Below are 17,123 nucleotides of genomic sequence, written 5' to 3'. Positions count from 1 at the left end.
TATGTTTTAGTTCGTACGCTGACATTCACTGTTAAGATGTCCCTCAGACACTAACGCAGCTAAACGGTGCACTGTTCTCCCCGGTACCTGTAACCGCGCGTTCTGAGTTAGCGCCCGCTGTTATATAGCCTGGTGTGGATTTGTTTCCAGGCTCTCCAAACATTGTCAAACCTTTCGCTTCGCAAAATTGCTGCACGACCCGCTCTCTAACATACTCGGTTTTGAAACCGACCCCGTATATCCCAAAAGCGTTCGTTACTTTTATGCAATCCGCTCTAAAACATCAGCGAACCTGGTGAACGCATCGCGAAAGAGCCTTTGCCCCTCCGTCTCTGGCTTAAGTTGTCTCGTATCAGGGTTGCTCTAAACATTTTGGCTGCGAACGCCGATGTCAACCGTGCCGGTGATCAGGACCTTAGCCGCATGACTGACAGTTTGAAAACGTTGCCAACATCAGGACGAGCCACTGCAATCCACAGTGGTGCGCGGCCCAAGCAACGTCCCGTTTCTTGTCATCGTCCAAACTTTATAATAGTTGTCGGATACCCCGAGTTTCGAGGCCTCATCCGCATCTGTTCAATCGGCATCTGTCTTTTGGTTTATTTCTAGCAGCCTTGTAATACTTTCTTTAACTCCCACCGGTTGGGCTGCACTACATTCCTTAATCAACATTGCTGAGCAATCAAATTCGCGGATTCCAATCTTCAGTAATACACTCTTTCAGAGCCAGACTCTACACCGAACAACAGACTTCCCAGGCGGACACGACTGACGATCGACTCGCGACTTGACTTACATACAATACCAACATCTATTCCTCACCCACTCGATCAACTGCAACGCATCAAAAAACAGCCACAATGCTTCACCACCAGCCTCAAATCCTTTCTCCTCTTCCGGAGATGGGCTCCCAGAACCCCAACGCATCTGGACTCCGTGCTCGCAAGATGTCCGCCGCCGGAAATCGTTCATGGTCTGAAGAAGAGGTACAGGAACTCCTTGAATTGACTACGCACTTTACTTACGTCTACCAGGAGACATATCTGCTTCAAACTCGCATGCAGAAGATGCCGTACAAGCACATTGCTGTTCACTTGAAGAAGACTGAACTCGCTTGCCGTCTTCACTTCCACCAGCTGTCACACGGTAGTCACCGCCGCAGGCGCAACTCGTCGGTTTCTTCGACCGCTTCGTTCGGCTCTATTGCGCAATCTGTATGCTCGATGGGCACTGATCAGGACGACTTCTCCCAGTCATCTCGCCAAGCCTCGCCAATGAGCTACACTGGAGCATCTCACCACATCAGGTCCGCGTCAGCGACTGCATCGCCAGGCCGTAGTCAGCACAAGATTCTGCTTCCCAAGCCCCGGACTTTCACTCCTCAGGGCTCACCTGAGCCCCACAATGGACTCCGCATCAACACCGAGGTTGCTTATCAGCCACGCATCGTCGACACTGACCGACTCCGTGCCATCTATGAGGCCCGTCGTCAGCAGTTCTGGTCGACTGTGGCCGCTGACTACGGCGCCGATGTGTCTCCTGCCCAACTCGAGGAGATTTGGCGTCACAGCTCCAGCGCTGTCCGCCCACCGACCCCTGATGCATCACCAGATGGCAGCATCATGCACAACCCCATTCTCAAGCCTTCCACAATCCCATACCTATCGCCTGCCTACAGTGAGCCCAAGCATTACAGCCCGATGGATACCAGCGCTGTTCCCGTGCCCGAGCGCATGCCGTACATGCTCCCCATGCCAGTTCCGTCCACTGGACGCACTCGCGCCGGTACCTGGAGCTCTGCGCCAAGAGATAACATGCCCATTGCGAGCCTCCTCACCGAGGACAAGAACCCTCGCCAGTTCTAGGCGTATAGAACCTACAAACCCTTTACGACTTCTTACTTTCGTTAACTCATATTACATGACTTGTTCTACAATACGTTTGCCGCTTGTTCCGTCTGTTGCAAACATGTCCAGGCGAGTCATGGTGGAGACCTAACGAATCTCATTTGTTGGCTGATCGCTTTTGGAACGGGGTCAAGAAAAGGCACGGTGTACCCAGATTTTGCCATACATGTACACAATCAAAATATTTCTCTGACTATTCGCATGTGTCACTCCTTAATCAACGAGAGATACCATGTTACGCCGTGTTCGCAATGTTTTGTTCTCTTGTGCCTTATTCCCGCGAGGCGATGACCCATGATATTGTTGCCGTGGTTGCGCCGCGCTACTTTCGCGCCGAGGCCGCTTCTCCTTCACAGGGTTGATCGCAGAACACCTGAACGTCACAGGAACATCATTACAAGAGATCTCGACGGTGCCAAGAACCGGCCCACACGGTGGGTTCACGATCCAGTCGGAGAGTCACATTCAGCAACGATGGCCCTGTGATTACGACTTGCCCATTCAGGTTTGGTGAATGTTTCGTTCCCTACCCCGTGAAACACTTCCAGCCTCAGGTCCGATGCCCTGCCAACATCACATCTCTTCACTGCCACCATCAGGCTTGCGTAAAGTGAATGCAGCTGTCCTTTGATCTCCACTTCTCGAAGTCTCAGACCAGCCTCCCGGCGAAGAACACATTTTCGTAAGACCCGCAGCTTAGGCTCCGAACAACCAACACCTTGGATGCGCAGGCGACGAGCACGACCAACAAGAGCACGGTGTCAGCCCCGCGCCGGATGGGGTCGGGAACCCAAATCATATGACGACCGTTATGTCGATACCGTCGACCAGATTCACTGCCTGGTCTATCTCCCTGGTCTCGCATCTCCCGCCTGCACCACACAGATCCTGCCTCGTCGTCCGCTGTGGCCTGCCATGCAGACCTCATTTCCCATCGTTCATGCCTGTGGGGCACAACCAGTGAACCACACACCCTTGCGATACAGGCCTATAGCACCCTCGAGCGGTGGGTACTGGGTAGGTGCCACCCTCGTCTCAGGGTTGAGAGCCTTGCCACCTGGACATCATCTGGTCTTCCCTACTGCATGAATGGTTAGGTTCATCCTTGAATAATCGGCGACTCCGGGCCCGAGATTTCAGGCGAAGACGTTCATTGCCTTGACGTCTTACAGGGCTTAGCGGTGGCCTGAATACAACACCAAGGTGCCTGGAAGAAATGACGCTGTAGGATCGCGGGCAGTAAGATGAACAACAGCGGACTGTTGGTTCTGAGAGGATTGTTGGAGGGGGCTACTGCATGCAAGTAGATCGGAAGGGAAGAGTGGTCGCCTTCTATGCGCCTTCCAGCAGGACCCCGTACTTTCTCACTATGGTCAGAGACAGACCGGCTGCTATACTGGTACGCCCCCTTTCTTTGCTTCTTCGAGAACACTCCAAGATATCTAAACGATCACTGGATCGGTTTCCGAGCTCCACTGACCCTCACGTCTGTGAATCATACGATCTTTTGGATGCGGCTCCTTCAGCGAGTTGTGTGCCGGTCTGGATCTTGGTGTACTGCAGCTGACGTCGAGCCTCCTGTCTGGGTACCATTTTCCTCGATTTTCGTGACGAGCTCTTCGAGATCCTCAGCTGATGCGCCACCTCGGCCACCATACTCGGCATCCAGGCGTTGCATGAGCTCCTCGCCTGGCAAGAGAATACTTCTGTCAATCGCGAGTGGCAAACCACGATGTCGACCTCGAACCATTACGACCAAGATTACAACTTTGCTCAGGCTCGCAAAAGAGCCGCTAAGACTGTAGTCTTGACTTGGAACACCGGTGGACAGGCCCACTGTGCCATATGCTGACGTGACTTCGAAGAGCACTGAGAACGAGTCGAACCCTGGATCTTTCCTCAGGATGTGACCTCGCTCTATAATTGAGACAAGGAAGAAAGCAAGAAACTGGAACCAGATGTCATAGGCAAGTTGTTTCTGCAAGTGTGACGCAATGCCAGCAGCACTGTCACCACCCTCTTCCAAACCAATTGAACGTTCCTCGTAAGTGTTGGTTTTGCGAAGCGTCATCACCAGTGGGTAGCTAGAGATGTACATGATGACGAGGTAGCCGACTAAACATGCCGGCGCCAACGAGCTAAATGCGACGGTATACGCTCCGGACGTGCGAAGGCCTGTGGCTTGAAAAAGACCGTCCAAGATCCTTGTTCCAGTAGGCAAGGCCTTGATGTCCGGCATGCCGATATTCAAGATCTCAAAGCATAGCCATGCCGTGATATCGATCGTGACCTGGATCATCAGAAGGTACCATGTCTGCCTGCTTGGGAAAAGGTAGATGAAGCACCGTCGAGGATGTTGCAGTAAAAACTGCAGGGTGTTCTGCAATCGAGAGCCTTTTGGCACACACTTCTCCATGACCCAGATCGTCAACCTCAAGAAGATAGGGAATTGTGTCTGTCCAACCAACGCCAGTGCACCAGCAATGATTAGAATGTACGGCATGCCACTGAACGGTATGAAGTTCGCGTTCAGCACGTTCAAACCTCCGTTCGTGAATTCAGTGACTGTCGAGAAGAACGCCCACCACCCTGGATTCAGGCCTCCAGGCTGTGCTTCGCGCAGAATAGCTCTTGTCTTGGTGCGGTATGCGTACGGTACCAGTAAGATGACACCGAGCGTGTACCAGAATAACTGGTAGCCGATCAAGATATATAATAGTGCTTGCAGAGCGCGATACTCGACACCTCCCAGCTCCAATCGATCGTGTTCGCTGAGTTCGAGAAACCGTCCTTTGGAGTCTAATCGTGGCTTAAACGAGACATAGTCGTGCTTTTCAGGCTTCAACTCGCTCGTTACACTATCAAAAATACGCCCGAAGAAGTTACTCGCCAGCTTGGTCTCCCACGGCGTCGGCACAAACCCAAAACCCGTCTGATGATGAAACGTCCTTCTTTTAGTCAACGGCTGTATCTTCACCGGCTTCACCGGCTTCGCCTTCCCTAATCCTTCGTTTGCACTGCTATTTCTGGGGCCGACGATCTGACGTTGCCGGAGACTGTTGCTCCTGCTTTCGCCGCTGCCTTCGGCCTGGCGATTGTGCTCGATGTCTTGTACTAGGCGCTGCATGGTGCGCGAGTGCTTCACGACTTCGGACATGCGCTTGCGGAACATGGATTGCCGGATAAGAACTACGACCATGGAGACAAAGGGTATGCTGCCGATGATGAGTAGAATACAGAGCACGGCTTGCTGGAAGCCGGACAGGTCGCCTAGGTCGACGGAGTTGAGGCCTACGATACGTCAGCCAGAATTCAACCTACATCATTGCTTCCAGATCGATGTATCGACCTACCAGTGGTTGTCATAGCGCTGCATGTCAGAAACAATGCGTCCATATAGGAGAGATGCGAATCGCGATACTCCTTCGGCCCATTCTTCACCCCTTCACCATACACAATGACCGAAGATATTGCAATAACAACGATAAAGTAAAGCATATGCGCACGGTAGAAGTTGAGCGTGAGAAATTCATCTTTAAGGTATCTGAGGAAGTGGTTCTTGGCTTCTCGTGGATTCTGCTCCAGTTCTTCGACTGGATCTGGCATTGCGTATCCCCGAAGGCGTTTGGTGTCGCGAAAGCGGTTGAGGTGTATAGAAAGGGTTGTTCAATATCATGTTCCTGCCCTCCGTGTGCCTTCCGGTTTGTTGTTGAAGCTGGAAAGTCCGATGGAGGCTGTGCTGTTGCCAATATTGCCAGCGTCGCGGCATGATGTCATTGGGAGAGGAGAAATGCGGACGCGTCCCGCCGCGTCCCGCCACCACGACATTCAGGTCCCAAACTTTGCTGATTGGTCTTATGATTGCAGCGCCTGCGCACGATGCTTGTATACCTGCAAGATGACGGAGGCGCTCGCTGCGTCACTTCAAGCGGTCTGTCAAGAGCAATCGTACGCATCGAACAGCAGAAAGAATTCGAAGCCGACAATACCTACAGATCGTTGCCTATTTTCACTCAGAGTACATACTGCTCCTCAAACCTCTTTACGACATGCTTCACATTGGTCAAACCACGCCTTGGGAATTTTGCGATCTTGCACGAGCAGTCTGTCGTACAAGTGAACACAGACATGCGTCTGAGACCGACTATCCGCAGTCTGCAACAAGCGCACTTCTAGCCTTCTTACCGATGCATGTGTACTTCGTGAGCAAGACCAACAAGGTGTCTTGACCCTTACACCTCGAACGGGAGTTATCGCCATTCAAGGGCATTCGTCGCGGCTGTCTGAGAGTAGCCGCATGACTTCTCATCATTCTCAATGAGTGGACTGACCGTTCCTTATGAGTCTGATTGACTGGTCTAGAATCTGCTTGCGACCGGAAAATGGCGTTCGTAGTCGATGGCACCATATCTTAGGATCCACTTTACGATCCAGTGCCGATCAGCTGGAGACCAAAGAGAGGGTGACTGTGGGGGTGGGCCGAACTACTCGGACAACCCGACAAAATTCTAGGTCTCCCACGGCGATGATCCAGCCACAGTGCGCTGAGGCTATTCTCTGAATATGCTTCTAGGTTCCAAGTCACAGCTCTTACTTTTGATGTTGGGGGTGATTGAGAGAAGCTAGGCCGAAGGCGACTCACGTTCTGGACTGGCAGCGCGTCCGCTTTCCCCAAATCGCCGACGCTACCCATACTAACTTGGGTGGCTTTGAGCTTGACAGCTGGGAATGAAGTACTGAAAACACTTGAAGCGACACGCCGACTTATCTTATGCACTTTGTGATTGGAGAGCTGCAAGCCACATCAATACCATCAGGGACCGACCGGTTCGCGCGGCCAGCTTCCGCAGAAGCAGACCCTGACATAGTCGTGCGCCCTCGAGTCAGACACCGGCCAGAGCTTTTATCAGCTTTGAGACTGTGCAGTTCTGAGTTCACGAACTTTGATAGCCCAGCTGACCATGGCGCGACTAGGCGCAGCGCTCGTTTCGATCGTGGGCTTGGCCCGGTCCGTGGAAATGGGGCGGTTGCAAACATTGTTGCGCTTGATATAACATACGGACCCGGCCATTGATCTAGTGGTGTGACCTACATCTTTAGACCTCCTTCCAACATGTTCCGTGAACTGTTTCGCAGCCACCGCCGTTCAGGCTCATATGGCAATGTCTACACAAAATTACAGGCAGACGCCGAGGCAACCGTCAGTACCCTGGAAAAGAAGCTCGGGGGGGGTGACTAGCGAAGTCGCTGGCGTTCTACCAGGCAAGCTGAGCTCTGAGGCTGCATTTCGCCCATGGAAGTCGCACATGCATGGGGTACGTCCGTCGTCTTCTCTGATCAATACTTATTGCGCGTCACCACTGATCCCCATCTAGTTGATTATGAAGAACAGCCAGGAACTAGACGCCTTCATGGAGAACGCAAAGCGAGACGCACTAAGGATGTGCGAAGGCCTCTCGAAGTCGGATCGAGCCGAAGCCGCAGATCGTTACAGGATATGGCACGAATACGTCGTAGCTGCAGTCACTGCGATCCTCGTCTTTCTGCAGAAGTCTATCACCGCCGTCATCGATCACAAGAAGGTATCCGTCGCCGGTTCGACTACATCGGATGCAGATGTCCGCTTGGCGATCAAGGAATGGGAGTTGGACGCCATATCTGCTGTCAAAAATGCACATCACAAAGCCGATGCTATCTTTGGACGACGATTATGATCGAGGGGGCATCGATCATGGGGCTTGGGAGCCACGCATTAATGAGTCACGATGATTATACGCTATTTTGTACTTCAAATTATCTGTACTCAGTACGCACAGTGTCTACTCACTCCTCGAAGGTAAGCTCTGATGTCAGTCTGACCTTTCACACCTCCTCCTCTTGATCCTTCACCACCTCATTCTTCAAGCCTGCTTAAAGAACTTCAGAATCTCATCATCGTAGAACGTCCAGTCATCCAGCAGTTCGAACCCTCCACACAGATATGCCGGTATCACCATGCCCACGACCACATCCTCGAGAAAGTCTGGATGTTGCGCCTTAGGGGTCTTTCCTGTCTTGATCATTATAAGCTCGTTCAGCGGCTCGTAGAGATAGGTCTACGGCTGCTGGTGCTCTCGCACATCTTCGTCATCGCCTTGAGCGGCAGTGCACTGGTACTTCGGCACTTGGTGGCGCAGTTTGTAACAGAGTAGGCGCCCTGCCCTCGAAATCAATACTACGTGACTTCTCTGCCTATACCAAAAGGTAAGCACAAGAATACTTAAGCAAGTATTCGTTGCGTAGTATAATATATATAGACAATAATAGTGCTAGCCAGCTAGCTTTGCCTCTAGCTGCTATGAGCGCTATGCCACGTGTCGTGTTCGTGCATAGTTGTTACACATGCTACCTTACTTATTATACATCCTCTAGCTACTTAACATAGTCTATTTCTTACTGTTAAAGTGTAAGTACTCCTAACACGTTTAAGACTTAGCACGCTAACACGTCTTCTATATTAATCAGGAAGGCTTCCTACTAGCCTTTAGGGACATATGTAGTAGTCTGGCCAAAGGCCAATAAAGGATATCTACTTCCTAACAACTTTTGCTAAAAATCATGCACAAGTTAACTAGACGTCTAGTTAACTGCGTAGATAATATATATCTAGCTTAAGCCAAGCCGGCTAAGCTAATGTAACTGGCTAGCTCTAGCTCTTCTTTAGCTTTAGAGTCTAGACCGTTACAGTAGCTGCTAAGGTGTCTGTAGCAGCTTAGCTATCTAAGAAGACTTAGGGTAGAGGTAGTTAACTAGGAGCTTAATTAACTATTTAGTGCTGTAGGAACTGTAGTAAGACTAGATATAATACACAAATATGCTAGGAGGGTATAGAAATATCTTCTAAATCTAATACAAGCACATAGTATGCTAGGTTACTATTTAATAGTAAGTAGTTGTAGTTGTAGTAACTTGTGTTAGTTATGCTAAGAGAAAATGGCTAGTTTGGTGATATGGCTGGCTTGGTGATAATCTACGTTACGTGGTTTAGTGGCCTTATATTATTTGACGTTGGGTAGAGGGATTCCGCGCATTTGATGAATCCGCGCATTTGGTGCACGGACACGGTACCGGTAGTACTTCCAGGTTACAGGAGATGTGAACAAACCCTTCAACTTAGCAGCAGTGATCTCGCCTGCCAAAATCTGATTATACTGCACAGGACGCCACCTTTTGGGTATCTTTTCCATCTTCATTATGGTCAATTCAGTGAGATACTTAACCACACTATTGGTCAAATTAATGCCAGCCCGAACAGTGTGCTTGTGGCGAAGAACGGGAGGCCGTATTTGACAATGTGAATGTAATATTGACCTCCGGCAAGCTTTTACTGAGTAGCACTTTTGTGGTTCTGAGAAGAAGCTCTTGAGTTGAAGATTGATGCTGTTGTTGATCCTGAATGCAGGCCACAGATCAAGTTCCTTATAAGTTGGAGCCAACATGACTATGGCACGGACGTCTGGATGTGCGCCAACGCTGCTCTGAATGGGGGCGTATGTTGGACTCGGTAGGTCATGGAGTGAGAGCATGGCGTCTAAGTCGAGTGTATAAATTTTGGCTGGTAGTTATTAGTCCTTCGTAGACGTGGTGATAGAGGAGCAGCGAAAGAGCAGAGAGGCTTTGATATTCTGCTGGCTCGTAGACGTAGAACTAGATGTCCGCCTTGCACTCGCCTTCTCGCTCATTCTTTCTTCCCTCCAGTATCTCAATGGCTTATTTTCCTCTGAAGCACTTGACGGAGTGTCTTGACCCTTCGAACTTGATCTCGGTTGGCATGTACCCGAAGTCTCGCCTGAGATCGCACCTTGACGGAATCAGTTATCCTGCGCCAACTTACACTTGTCCTAGTCGCTCTACTCATCTTCAGATCAGCTCCTCAGACTTCGCCCTGCGCTGAGCCTCTTCTCTCTCGTCAATCCTCTGCTGCACTTTCCAAGCTTTGTCTAAGAACTCTATGACCTCGTCATCGTAGAATGTCCAAGTTGGAGCCAGGTCGAATTTTCCCCTTGACCCGGTTACGAGTCTCATATTTAGCAAGAGTTCCGTGTATTGTGGTGGACGTTGGCCGACAGGAATCTTCATAAGCTCGATCAAATTCAGCTCATTGAGTCGACCCTGGAGCTCTTCGCATTTGCGAGTAGAGTAAGAGTTTCTCTGCAGGTGATTGTGATCACCAAACACTCTTTAGCCATCTTTCAGAATATCCTCTTCCAACGTAATATACCGGTACTTCAAAACGGGATGCTTCAGAGATTCGTCGTAGTCCACTTTGTAGTGAGCAACGGACGTATCAGCTTCACTTGAGGTCGGCACCTTCAACCGAAAGGTGGTGGACTCGTAAACCGTGACAGGCATATCTGGGATTGTCACACCCGTGGTGTCAAGCTCTAACATCCAAGTGTGTTTGTCGCCAATTTGGCGGCGCCGTGTAAGTTTTTTGATATCGTCACCGTTCTCATCTGAGAGCAGCTCTGAAGAACTGATGCCATCAGACTGGCTCATCGGAAATTGACTTTGGGCCCAAGATATCGACTTCGTTTTGAGCCCGTCTTCGGTAAACCAACCAAAGGCAGGGATGACCATGTCAGACATCTTCGTGAGCAGATAGCACTCAGACTTGACGAATGTACGGTGAGGAAACAGCACATATGCCTTGTTCCAAGTGGTGAAACATAGACCAGCTGTCGAAACGCAACGAATAGCTGAGACATGGCGGCTTAGTTGCGATGGGACAGAGATATGCTGTCACGGTTTGGGTCTCTCCTGCCTCATGGGCAACCGCGCCTCACCTTCGGTGAGATGCGACTACCCATCCTGCACCAGCGCTGTTTACAGCCATTCATGTATACCTAATGTTCGTAGCTTCACACAATACAACCTCAGTTCAATCCTTCAATTCTTCCTGCATATGCGCACTGTTCACTCCACCACGACATATGCGGACGCTCTCGCCTGAGACTGTACGACTGTACTTCCACCTGCCTTTCTTCAGGCTATCGCTTGCCTCATAACCCTGCTACACAAGATATTCGATCATGATATCGCTCTGCTCCTGAGCCACATAGATGTCCAAGACTGTCAGGGGCCTGCTTGAACGTTAGATCCATTGTCGCATACCCCGTCCTGCAACAACTACTCCACAGCGACCTTGCACGGACCGAAACTCAAGTGGATCAGCGAAAAACCTTCTCAGATAGCCATAGTAATGCCTGATCTTAAATGCTGTGGCTTTCAGCACGGTCTGCACCTGGTCGAAGCCCTTGTAGGTGCAATTGAGAGCAACCACATCGGCAATATCCAGGTACAGTAAAATCATCGTCTGGACAGGCGCATAGGTGCTACTGAGCAGGTCGGCAAGGGATACCATGATGTAGTCGTGGTTTTGAAATCTGCTGTTGCAGATTCCTTTGTTATGAAGGCGCTTCTGGCGTTGACAGGTGTGTTAGATCGTGGAGGCAGTCACTACCTGGTAAGTGGCAGGATACTCTGCTCCCTTGACGTTGAGCAAGCTCAACTGAAAGCAGAGTCGGTCAGCGTCCAGTGTGACAACTAAGGATCAGCAAAGCAGACGTACCTTCCCAAGGCGCGCTGCGCTTTACAAACAACTGCAACAAGCACTGTCGGGAAGAACGGGAGTGGAATATCGTCGTGGAGAGAGAGTGAGAGAGAGAGAAAGCAGCAAGCCCAAGAGTATGCGCGGGGACGCACAAACCCACAAGTCAAGTCGCTGAAGACAAAAAGAAAACAATGGTGAAGGAGAGACTGAGAAAATTCAGCGTGAGAGGCACATGGCACAGCATCATACACTTATAATTTCGACAGCCTACTATATGTAAGGTATATCCAGATAACTTGCCGTAACTCTAGAGAAAAGGGGTGCTAAAGATAAATTACTAAATGGAAGGAACTTTTGACATGCCACTGTACCAAAGTCAAAAACTTGATCAACCGCCCCTCGCCTTGTCCCACATCGACCAAACTGGATTCCCCCAAGAGCAATGATCCATAACAGCAACGCCACCGTCTTCATCCTCATCAGTCACCAATCTCCAGCTCCTCATCTCCTATAGTAACAGGCCTCCACGAACCTCCCCCCAAGAGCCTCAAGCCTATGTACCTCTTCCTCTTCTTGCTCAATCTGCCTTTCCCACTCAACCCTTTCCAAGTAAATAGCATTGCGGTAGATCTCCATGACCCTCAGGCCATCAACCTGCACGAGGTCCTGCAGCCAGTAGTTCTCGGCGGTATACCGACTGCCTATCGTCAGCCCCCTTACCGCATCACTCTGTGACACATAGACTTAGCAGATCTCGCCCTCCACCCCCCTGCTGCTCCCCTCACCCCCAGCAAGCCGCTGCACCACATATCTCCCGACGGGCAGCACCCTGACCACGCTCTTCGCCGCAACCCTTCCATTATCCGGAGGCACCCGTGTAGACCTCAGTCTCTGCAGCTTAGCCCCCATCGGTTGCAACAACATGTCAATATCCTCTGTGCTCATAAGAGGCGCATGGTGGAGTACAGGCCGCGATACCGTGGAGCGCAGATCTGCAGCTCCTGGCGACCGGCTGCTCAAGGACTGGAAGCTGTTCAGATGCACAGGGTAGAAGGAGAAGGTGTGCGCTGCGCTGAAGGGTGTGCAGGTGCGGGTCCGCGCTTCCTGGGCCGCTTGCGCGGCGGCGATTTCTTGGGGCGTCATTGCTTGGCACGGAAGGTTAGGAAGGAAGAGCGAGAAACGTGTGGTGGGTTCGATGGCTTGCGAGAGTTGTTGTGAAGAGCATGCTGACGGGGGACTGGGTGTCGTTGTCGGCGAGATCATCATCAAACGGGGCTCTGAACATGGCACGTACCCTTGCAGGCTTTTCGTGTGTTGCTGAAGACGAGTTGTACGTTGGTGGCAGAGGTCGCGCTGGAGGTAAAGTCCCAGGCCTGTTTGCTGTTATCCAGATCGAGCAAGCTGGCAAACGAGCCTGTCTCCACCTCAACGCACCATCCTGCTCTTTCATCTTGCATTACTATGTCTGTTTGTAAAATATGCTACGTTGCACCTCCAAATCTCTCTCGCTTGGCTGCTGTTGTTCTGGTGCATCACGCTCTCCTCAGTCACCGGCGACAATTCCTCTTCCCTCTCTCCAACCCGTCGGTATCAGCGCAGCGGCAACTTGTCCCACACCCCTCTCCGTTGCCAACAGATTGAACTGTGCTGCTGCATTTCGTGTATCCTGGACTTCCAACCTAATACCGAGGCCGTTGAGGTACGTTCGGACGGCAGGCGCGAGGGGAAGTACAGAGGGCCCAGTGCCGATGATGAGGATATCTGTATCGTATCAGCATTGTTTCTTCTCTCGACATTTCGTGTCAAGTATTCCAACCCCGTGCCCAGGGTACGAGCACATGCACGCGCTGAGGCACGTGTTGCCAAATGGAAAAGCAACATACCAGGCTTCGGCCACACCAGCTCCAGAATCCCCCACCCGCCCTCATTGACCTCCCACTGCCCCTTCTTATTCTTCAGCCGCCCCGTTATACTATCCTCGCCCGCTCCCTCACCGGTGGTGCCCTCCTTCCGCCCCTCACGCACCCACGGCCACCATCTAAATGCCTCACCACCAACAAGCAGCAACCCACACCCACTAACGCGCATTTGGTTATTAAGCGCAAACCCATCAGGCGTCGTCGCGTCGATGCTCGTCGCCGGCGCCGCGGTGTTACGTAGCACATCGAGCGCATTGAAGTCCGTTTGCGTGTCTTCTTCGCTCTTGGGGCCGCGTTCGCGGGACTTTGGGGGTCTGGACTGCATCAAGACCGGCGCTGTGGTGTGCAGACTGCGGCTGGAGGATGGGCGGAGACTTGTGCATGATCGCTGCGATGCTGCCGAGCAGGTCGATGCGATTGAGTGTGAGCGGATGGGGCGCGTGGAGGACTGGATGATGCGCTGCGAGAGCGAGCGGGTGTGATATATCATCTGGCGCTCCATTGTGGTGTGGGAGAGTATTTGGATGGGTTGTGAGAGCAGAGAGGGAAGTTGTGAGTGTTGACGGTGACGAACATCGTCATTGAATTCAATGGTGGCCCAAGCGGGCTAGCTGCAGGTACTCCTCCGCTCCGCTGCGGAAAGCTCCCATGGTATAATCCTGAACTCCGCCACACTGTGCAAATGCGTGTCTGTGTGCTGATGAACCCAATGCCACTATGCAAAATGTAGATGCGATGTTTTCCCTAGCTGAAACCTGCCTTTGAGCGCCCGCTGTCACCGTGCCATCCTGTCGCCCGCAACAGGATGCACGATACCACCCTTCTTCCCCATCGCCGATTTCATCGACCTCAGGTCCTCCATATCGATCTCGTCATCGTCCTCGTCGTCGGAGTCAAACGCTGAAGGCAGCTCCTCGCAGTCCGCTGCGTCAAGGCCCAGTCTCGCCATCAGACCGATCATCCCATGAGGCTGACGCTGGTCCAAGCCGCCCTTGACAGGAGACGCCTTGAACGACTCCGTCAGCTGCGAACTCGTGCTTGCGCGCTGCACGTTGCGGCGCCGGAAGTTCATGGGCTCGGTCTGGCTGCTGCTGCTAGCTGTAGTGCTCGCTGTCGACGACAGGCTCGGACATGTTTCTGCGCTCTGCTGCGAGTACTGATTTACGCTCTGCTGGCGGCGGTGTCTGCTTCGCTGCGCTTCTGGCTTGCCGCATCGTAGAGGTTGCTCGGCGCCTAGGTAGGTCCACTCGTTCGCTGGAGGGTTGTAGGTTGGGCTTGTGCCGCGGTTTATGCAGAGCTTGGAGGCTTTCAGTTCGCCGTTCGGTGTGCCGGATCCTGATGTTGTGAAGCGCGACCAGCGCGAGAAGCTCACTGTGCGGCAGCTTGGTGGTGTTGCAGGCATCTCTGCCCAAGGCGGGATGATATCCTGCATGGCTCTTGAGCTTTTGCGCTTAGGCAGCGCAGGTCTGCTTAATATTCTGCCTTTGCTTTCGTTTGCAGACATCGCTGGGTCGTATGAAAAGTAGTCTTGTTGCGACATGGTGGCTGATTGCTGCTTGCGGCCGTAGTTGGATTTGAGGAGGTTGCAAGCAATCAGCCTTGCTAACGCAGCTGAGTTTGTATTGTGAAGCTGAGTCGGGGTGCGCAGTCGCTGACTTGAAGTTACTCAGTGCCGTGGAGGTGAGCCTCATGGTCGAAGTCGGGCGAGGTCAGCAATGCAAGAGGCGGGGACTCATTATCCATTCCATTGTCTGTCTTCACCTTCAAGACACCAGGTCCACACCGCACTTTTACACAGCGGCTCGGGATTGGTGCGACTGTCTAGGGAGCACCTGAGTATCGGAGGAAATTCCTGCACTAAGGGCGCTGAGGGCGGGACACCAGGGCTGTAGGTGTGACTCTTGGGACAGCTGGACCTGAGTTCTATGGGCGTGGAGGGGTTGCGCCGTGTGGTTTGCACGCCATGCAAGTGTCGCGCATGATGGGTCCCTGTGCAGACGATGGCGGATGACGTCGATTGGTGGAGGCCGTGTAACAAAAGGAACAATGATCGGCGTGGGGGCGAGGTGTGATGGACGCATGTGAAGCTGCAACCCGTGATGGTTGGAGCAGGTGCAAGTGAGGCGAATTCAGGGTCCAGGATCCGCGGGTCCAGCCCTTGAGGCATGTGTATCGGGCTGTGTCGGGCGCGTATGGCGCGGTTGCCGATGCACGTGACGGCCGCTTACGGACAGCTAGAGGTGGGAACTCGTTACGATGTACAAAGACCTCCTTCATGCTTCTAACATGACGATATGAAGACACGTGTCTTGCTGAGACGATGATGCTACTTGATGAGACCCTGCTTACCCCAGATCTCCAGTACCACGGGAGATCTGCAGGCAGCTGAGCCCTCAACCATGGTACTGACCACATGATACAACATAGCTGTTCTCAGCCCGGCTCCCCAAGTCGGCTTTCTGACTTTCGCTTCAAGCCATCACGGGTCTCATATCGACCTCCCATGACATCATGAATGGGTGACCACTGACCAGCCATGCCGCATTACCCTCCCCTACGGCCTACCGCCCCATATGCACTACGCATACACCTTCATCAACGCCGAACTCGCCCTCAACTCATGCTTTACACCGCCCATTGACCATAGGTGGCTAAGTTACAATAGCATACTCTGCGCCAACACCGGTGCGAGCCTTGCAGAACGTGAGCAAAGTCTGCAAACGATCATGGAGGCCCTAGAATAGTGCTTCGATATGCAGAAGAACGTTATCTTGGTCTCGTGGGCTCTAGTGCAGACAATTTTCGTGAAGAGAGCATGTGCGGAGGAGCCGATTGATTATCTAGCGGCCACGAGGAGTGCCGAGCTTAACTGTACGTTACTGCGCTTTGAGTATATAGATTGCCTAAAAGGCTACGGCGTTAGCTGGGGCGCTTGATCCGATGGATGTCTGAAGAAACAGTTCGAGGATCTGGTTGCTTGACTTGCTGTTTAAATCTTGCGCAGCGACGTAAGGAAGAAGAGTGTTACGAAGGTGATGCGGTGGGTCGGGAAAGGGGGAATGTTTAGTGTCCTAAGGGAAGAGGATGTGAAGGAAGAAAGGCTTAGCCCGGAACCGGAGTACAGCTGGTTAGGCGAGAATAGGCTAAGCTTCAATGACGCTGTGGAAATCGAGGGGAAAGAGGCAGAGGAAGAGGCGGATAAAGATCTTAGGCAAATCGAAGATCTGGCAAATCAGCTTGTCCCGAACAAGGGGCACCGGGAAGTCATCGTATTTGAATGATTGCACCTTGTGGAGGCAATCTGAGAATATGCACTGAGAGGACCCTAGAAAGACTTGAGGCTTTGAAGCAAGCCTATTACATGGTCATTGAAGTCGACGAGTCTGCTGAAGGACCCACTTTCATTAGCATGCTTCGCGATCCGAAAGGAAACCTATAAGCAATAACAAAGACGTCGAGGTAGAATAATCGATGGGTATATATCCCAATACTTTGCTTGGGGACTGAAACCCGGATAATTGACTCTAGAAGAGGGCGTAATTGTCAGTTAAACGTAAGAGGTAAACATGAACCCAAATTTGGAGAATTTGCCTTATTCGTCGTTAATGTAGACGCATTCTAGCAGTAAGCCAGCTGTGAACTTGATTGTCTAGTTGCATTGAATGCAATCACCATAAAGCGCCCTGTGGAGGTCTCTAGTGAGTC

At 51.9% G+C, this 17,123-nt stretch overlaps 8 protein-coding genes across 8 annotated transcripts; 4 read left to right on the top strand and 4 right to left on the bottom strand.

Moving 5' to 3' along the window:
- Nucleotides 1-860: 860 nt before the first annotated feature.
- Nucleotides 861-1,865, top strand: M421DRAFT_58347 (uncharacterized protein; the record flags this gene model as incomplete). Its single annotated transcript, XM_033595591.1, has 2 exons — nucleotides 861-986; nucleotides 1,035-1,865. 2 exons carry the CDS (start codon nucleotides 861-863, stop codon nucleotides 1,863-1,865), a joined length of 957 nt encoding a protein of 318 aa, XP_033450750.1.
- Nucleotides 1,866-2,508: 643 nt separating this feature from the next.
- On the top strand, nucleotides 2,509-3,318 carry M421DRAFT_418811 (uncharacterized protein). The gene has a single exon (XM_033591909.1). The coding sequence runs from the start codon at nucleotides 2,631-2,633 to the stop codon at nucleotides 2,994-2,996; it is 366 nt and encodes a 121-aa protein (XP_033450749.1). The 5' UTR covers nucleotides 2,509-2,630; the 3' UTR covers nucleotides 2,997-3,318.
- Nucleotides 3,214-5,513, bottom strand: M421DRAFT_412764 (potassium transport protein 1; the record flags this gene model as incomplete). The annotated part of the gene is made up of 2 exons (XM_033590433.1): nucleotides 3,214-5,198; nucleotides 5,225-5,513. 2 exons carry the CDS (start codon nucleotides 5,511-5,513, stop codon nucleotides 3,430-3,432), a joined length of 2,058 nt encoding a protein of 685 aa, XP_033450748.1. The 3' UTR covers nucleotides 3,214-3,429.
- Nucleotides 5,514-7,025: 1,512 nt separating this feature from the next.
- M421DRAFT_418809 (uncharacterized protein) lies at nucleotides 7,026-7,943 on the top strand. The gene is made up of 3 exons (XM_033591908.1): nucleotides 7,026-7,222; nucleotides 7,283-7,743; nucleotides 7,832-7,943. Exons 1-2 carry the CDS (start codon nucleotides 7,070-7,072, stop codon nucleotides 7,619-7,621), a joined length of 492 nt encoding a protein of 163 aa, XP_033450747.1. The 5' UTR covers nucleotides 7,026-7,069; the 3' UTR covers nucleotides 7,622-7,743; nucleotides 7,832-7,943.
- Nucleotides 7,944-9,797: 1,854 nt separating this feature from the next.
- Nucleotides 9,798-10,535, bottom strand: M421DRAFT_412760 (uncharacterized protein; the record flags this gene model as incomplete). The annotated part of the gene is made up of 2 exons (XM_033590432.1): nucleotides 9,798-10,125; nucleotides 10,168-10,535. 2 exons carry the CDS (start codon nucleotides 10,533-10,535, stop codon nucleotides 9,807-9,809), a joined length of 687 nt encoding a protein of 228 aa, XP_033450746.1. The 3' UTR covers nucleotides 9,798-9,806.
- A 2,507-nt stretch (nucleotides 10,536-13,042) lies between these two features.
- Nucleotides 13,043-13,920, bottom strand: M421DRAFT_99803 (uncharacterized protein; the record flags this gene model as incomplete). The annotated part of the gene is made up of 2 exons (XM_033598804.1): nucleotides 13,043-13,260; nucleotides 13,383-13,920. The coding sequence occupies 2 exons, from the start codon at nucleotides 13,918-13,920 to the stop codon at nucleotides 13,043-13,045; spliced, it is 756 nt and encodes a 251-aa protein (XP_033450745.1).
- Nucleotides 13,921-14,292: 372 nt separating this feature from the next.
- Nucleotides 14,293-14,862, bottom strand: M421DRAFT_20732 (uncharacterized protein; the record flags this gene model as incomplete). Its single annotated transcript, XM_033588180.1, has 1 exon — nucleotides 14,293-14,862. A coding segment is annotated over one exon (570 nt), but the record flags the coding sequence as incomplete, so codon positions are not given.
- A 925-nt stretch (nucleotides 14,863-15,787) lies between these two features.
- On the top strand, nucleotides 15,788-16,457 carry M421DRAFT_418804 (uncharacterized protein; the record flags this gene model as incomplete). The annotated part of the gene is made up of 1 exon (XM_033591907.1): nucleotides 15,788-16,457. A coding segment is annotated over exon 1 (166 nt), but the record flags the coding sequence as incomplete, so codon positions are not given.
- Between the last annotated feature and the right edge of the window lie 666 nt (nucleotides 16,458-17,123).

This window comes from Didymella exigua (assembly GCF_010094145.1).
Source record: "Didymella exigua CBS 183.55 unplaced genomic scaffold M421scaffold_8, whole genome shotgun sequence".
Classification (NCBI taxonomy): Eukaryota; Fungi; Ascomycota; class Dothideomycetes; order Pleosporales; family Didymellaceae; genus Didymella; species Didymella exigua.
This window is presented reverse-complemented; position numbering and strand designations above follow the sequence as displayed.

What these genes read in the sequence shown, in the direction of transcription:
- M421DRAFT_418811 (XM_033591909.1), top strand. Translation starts at nt 2,631, where the DNA reads ATGCGCAGGCGACGAGCACGACCAACAAGAGCACGGTGTCAGCCCCGC.
- M421DRAFT_418809 (XM_033591908.1), top strand. Translation starts at nt 7,070, where the DNA reads ATGTCTACACAAAATTACAGGCAGACGCCGAGGCAACCGTCAGTACCC. An exon ending in GGAAGTCGCACATGCATGGG is followed by an intron (nt 7,223 to 7,282) that starts GTACGTCCGTCG and finishes ATCCCCATCTAG; the next exon opens with TTGATTATGAAGAACAGCCA.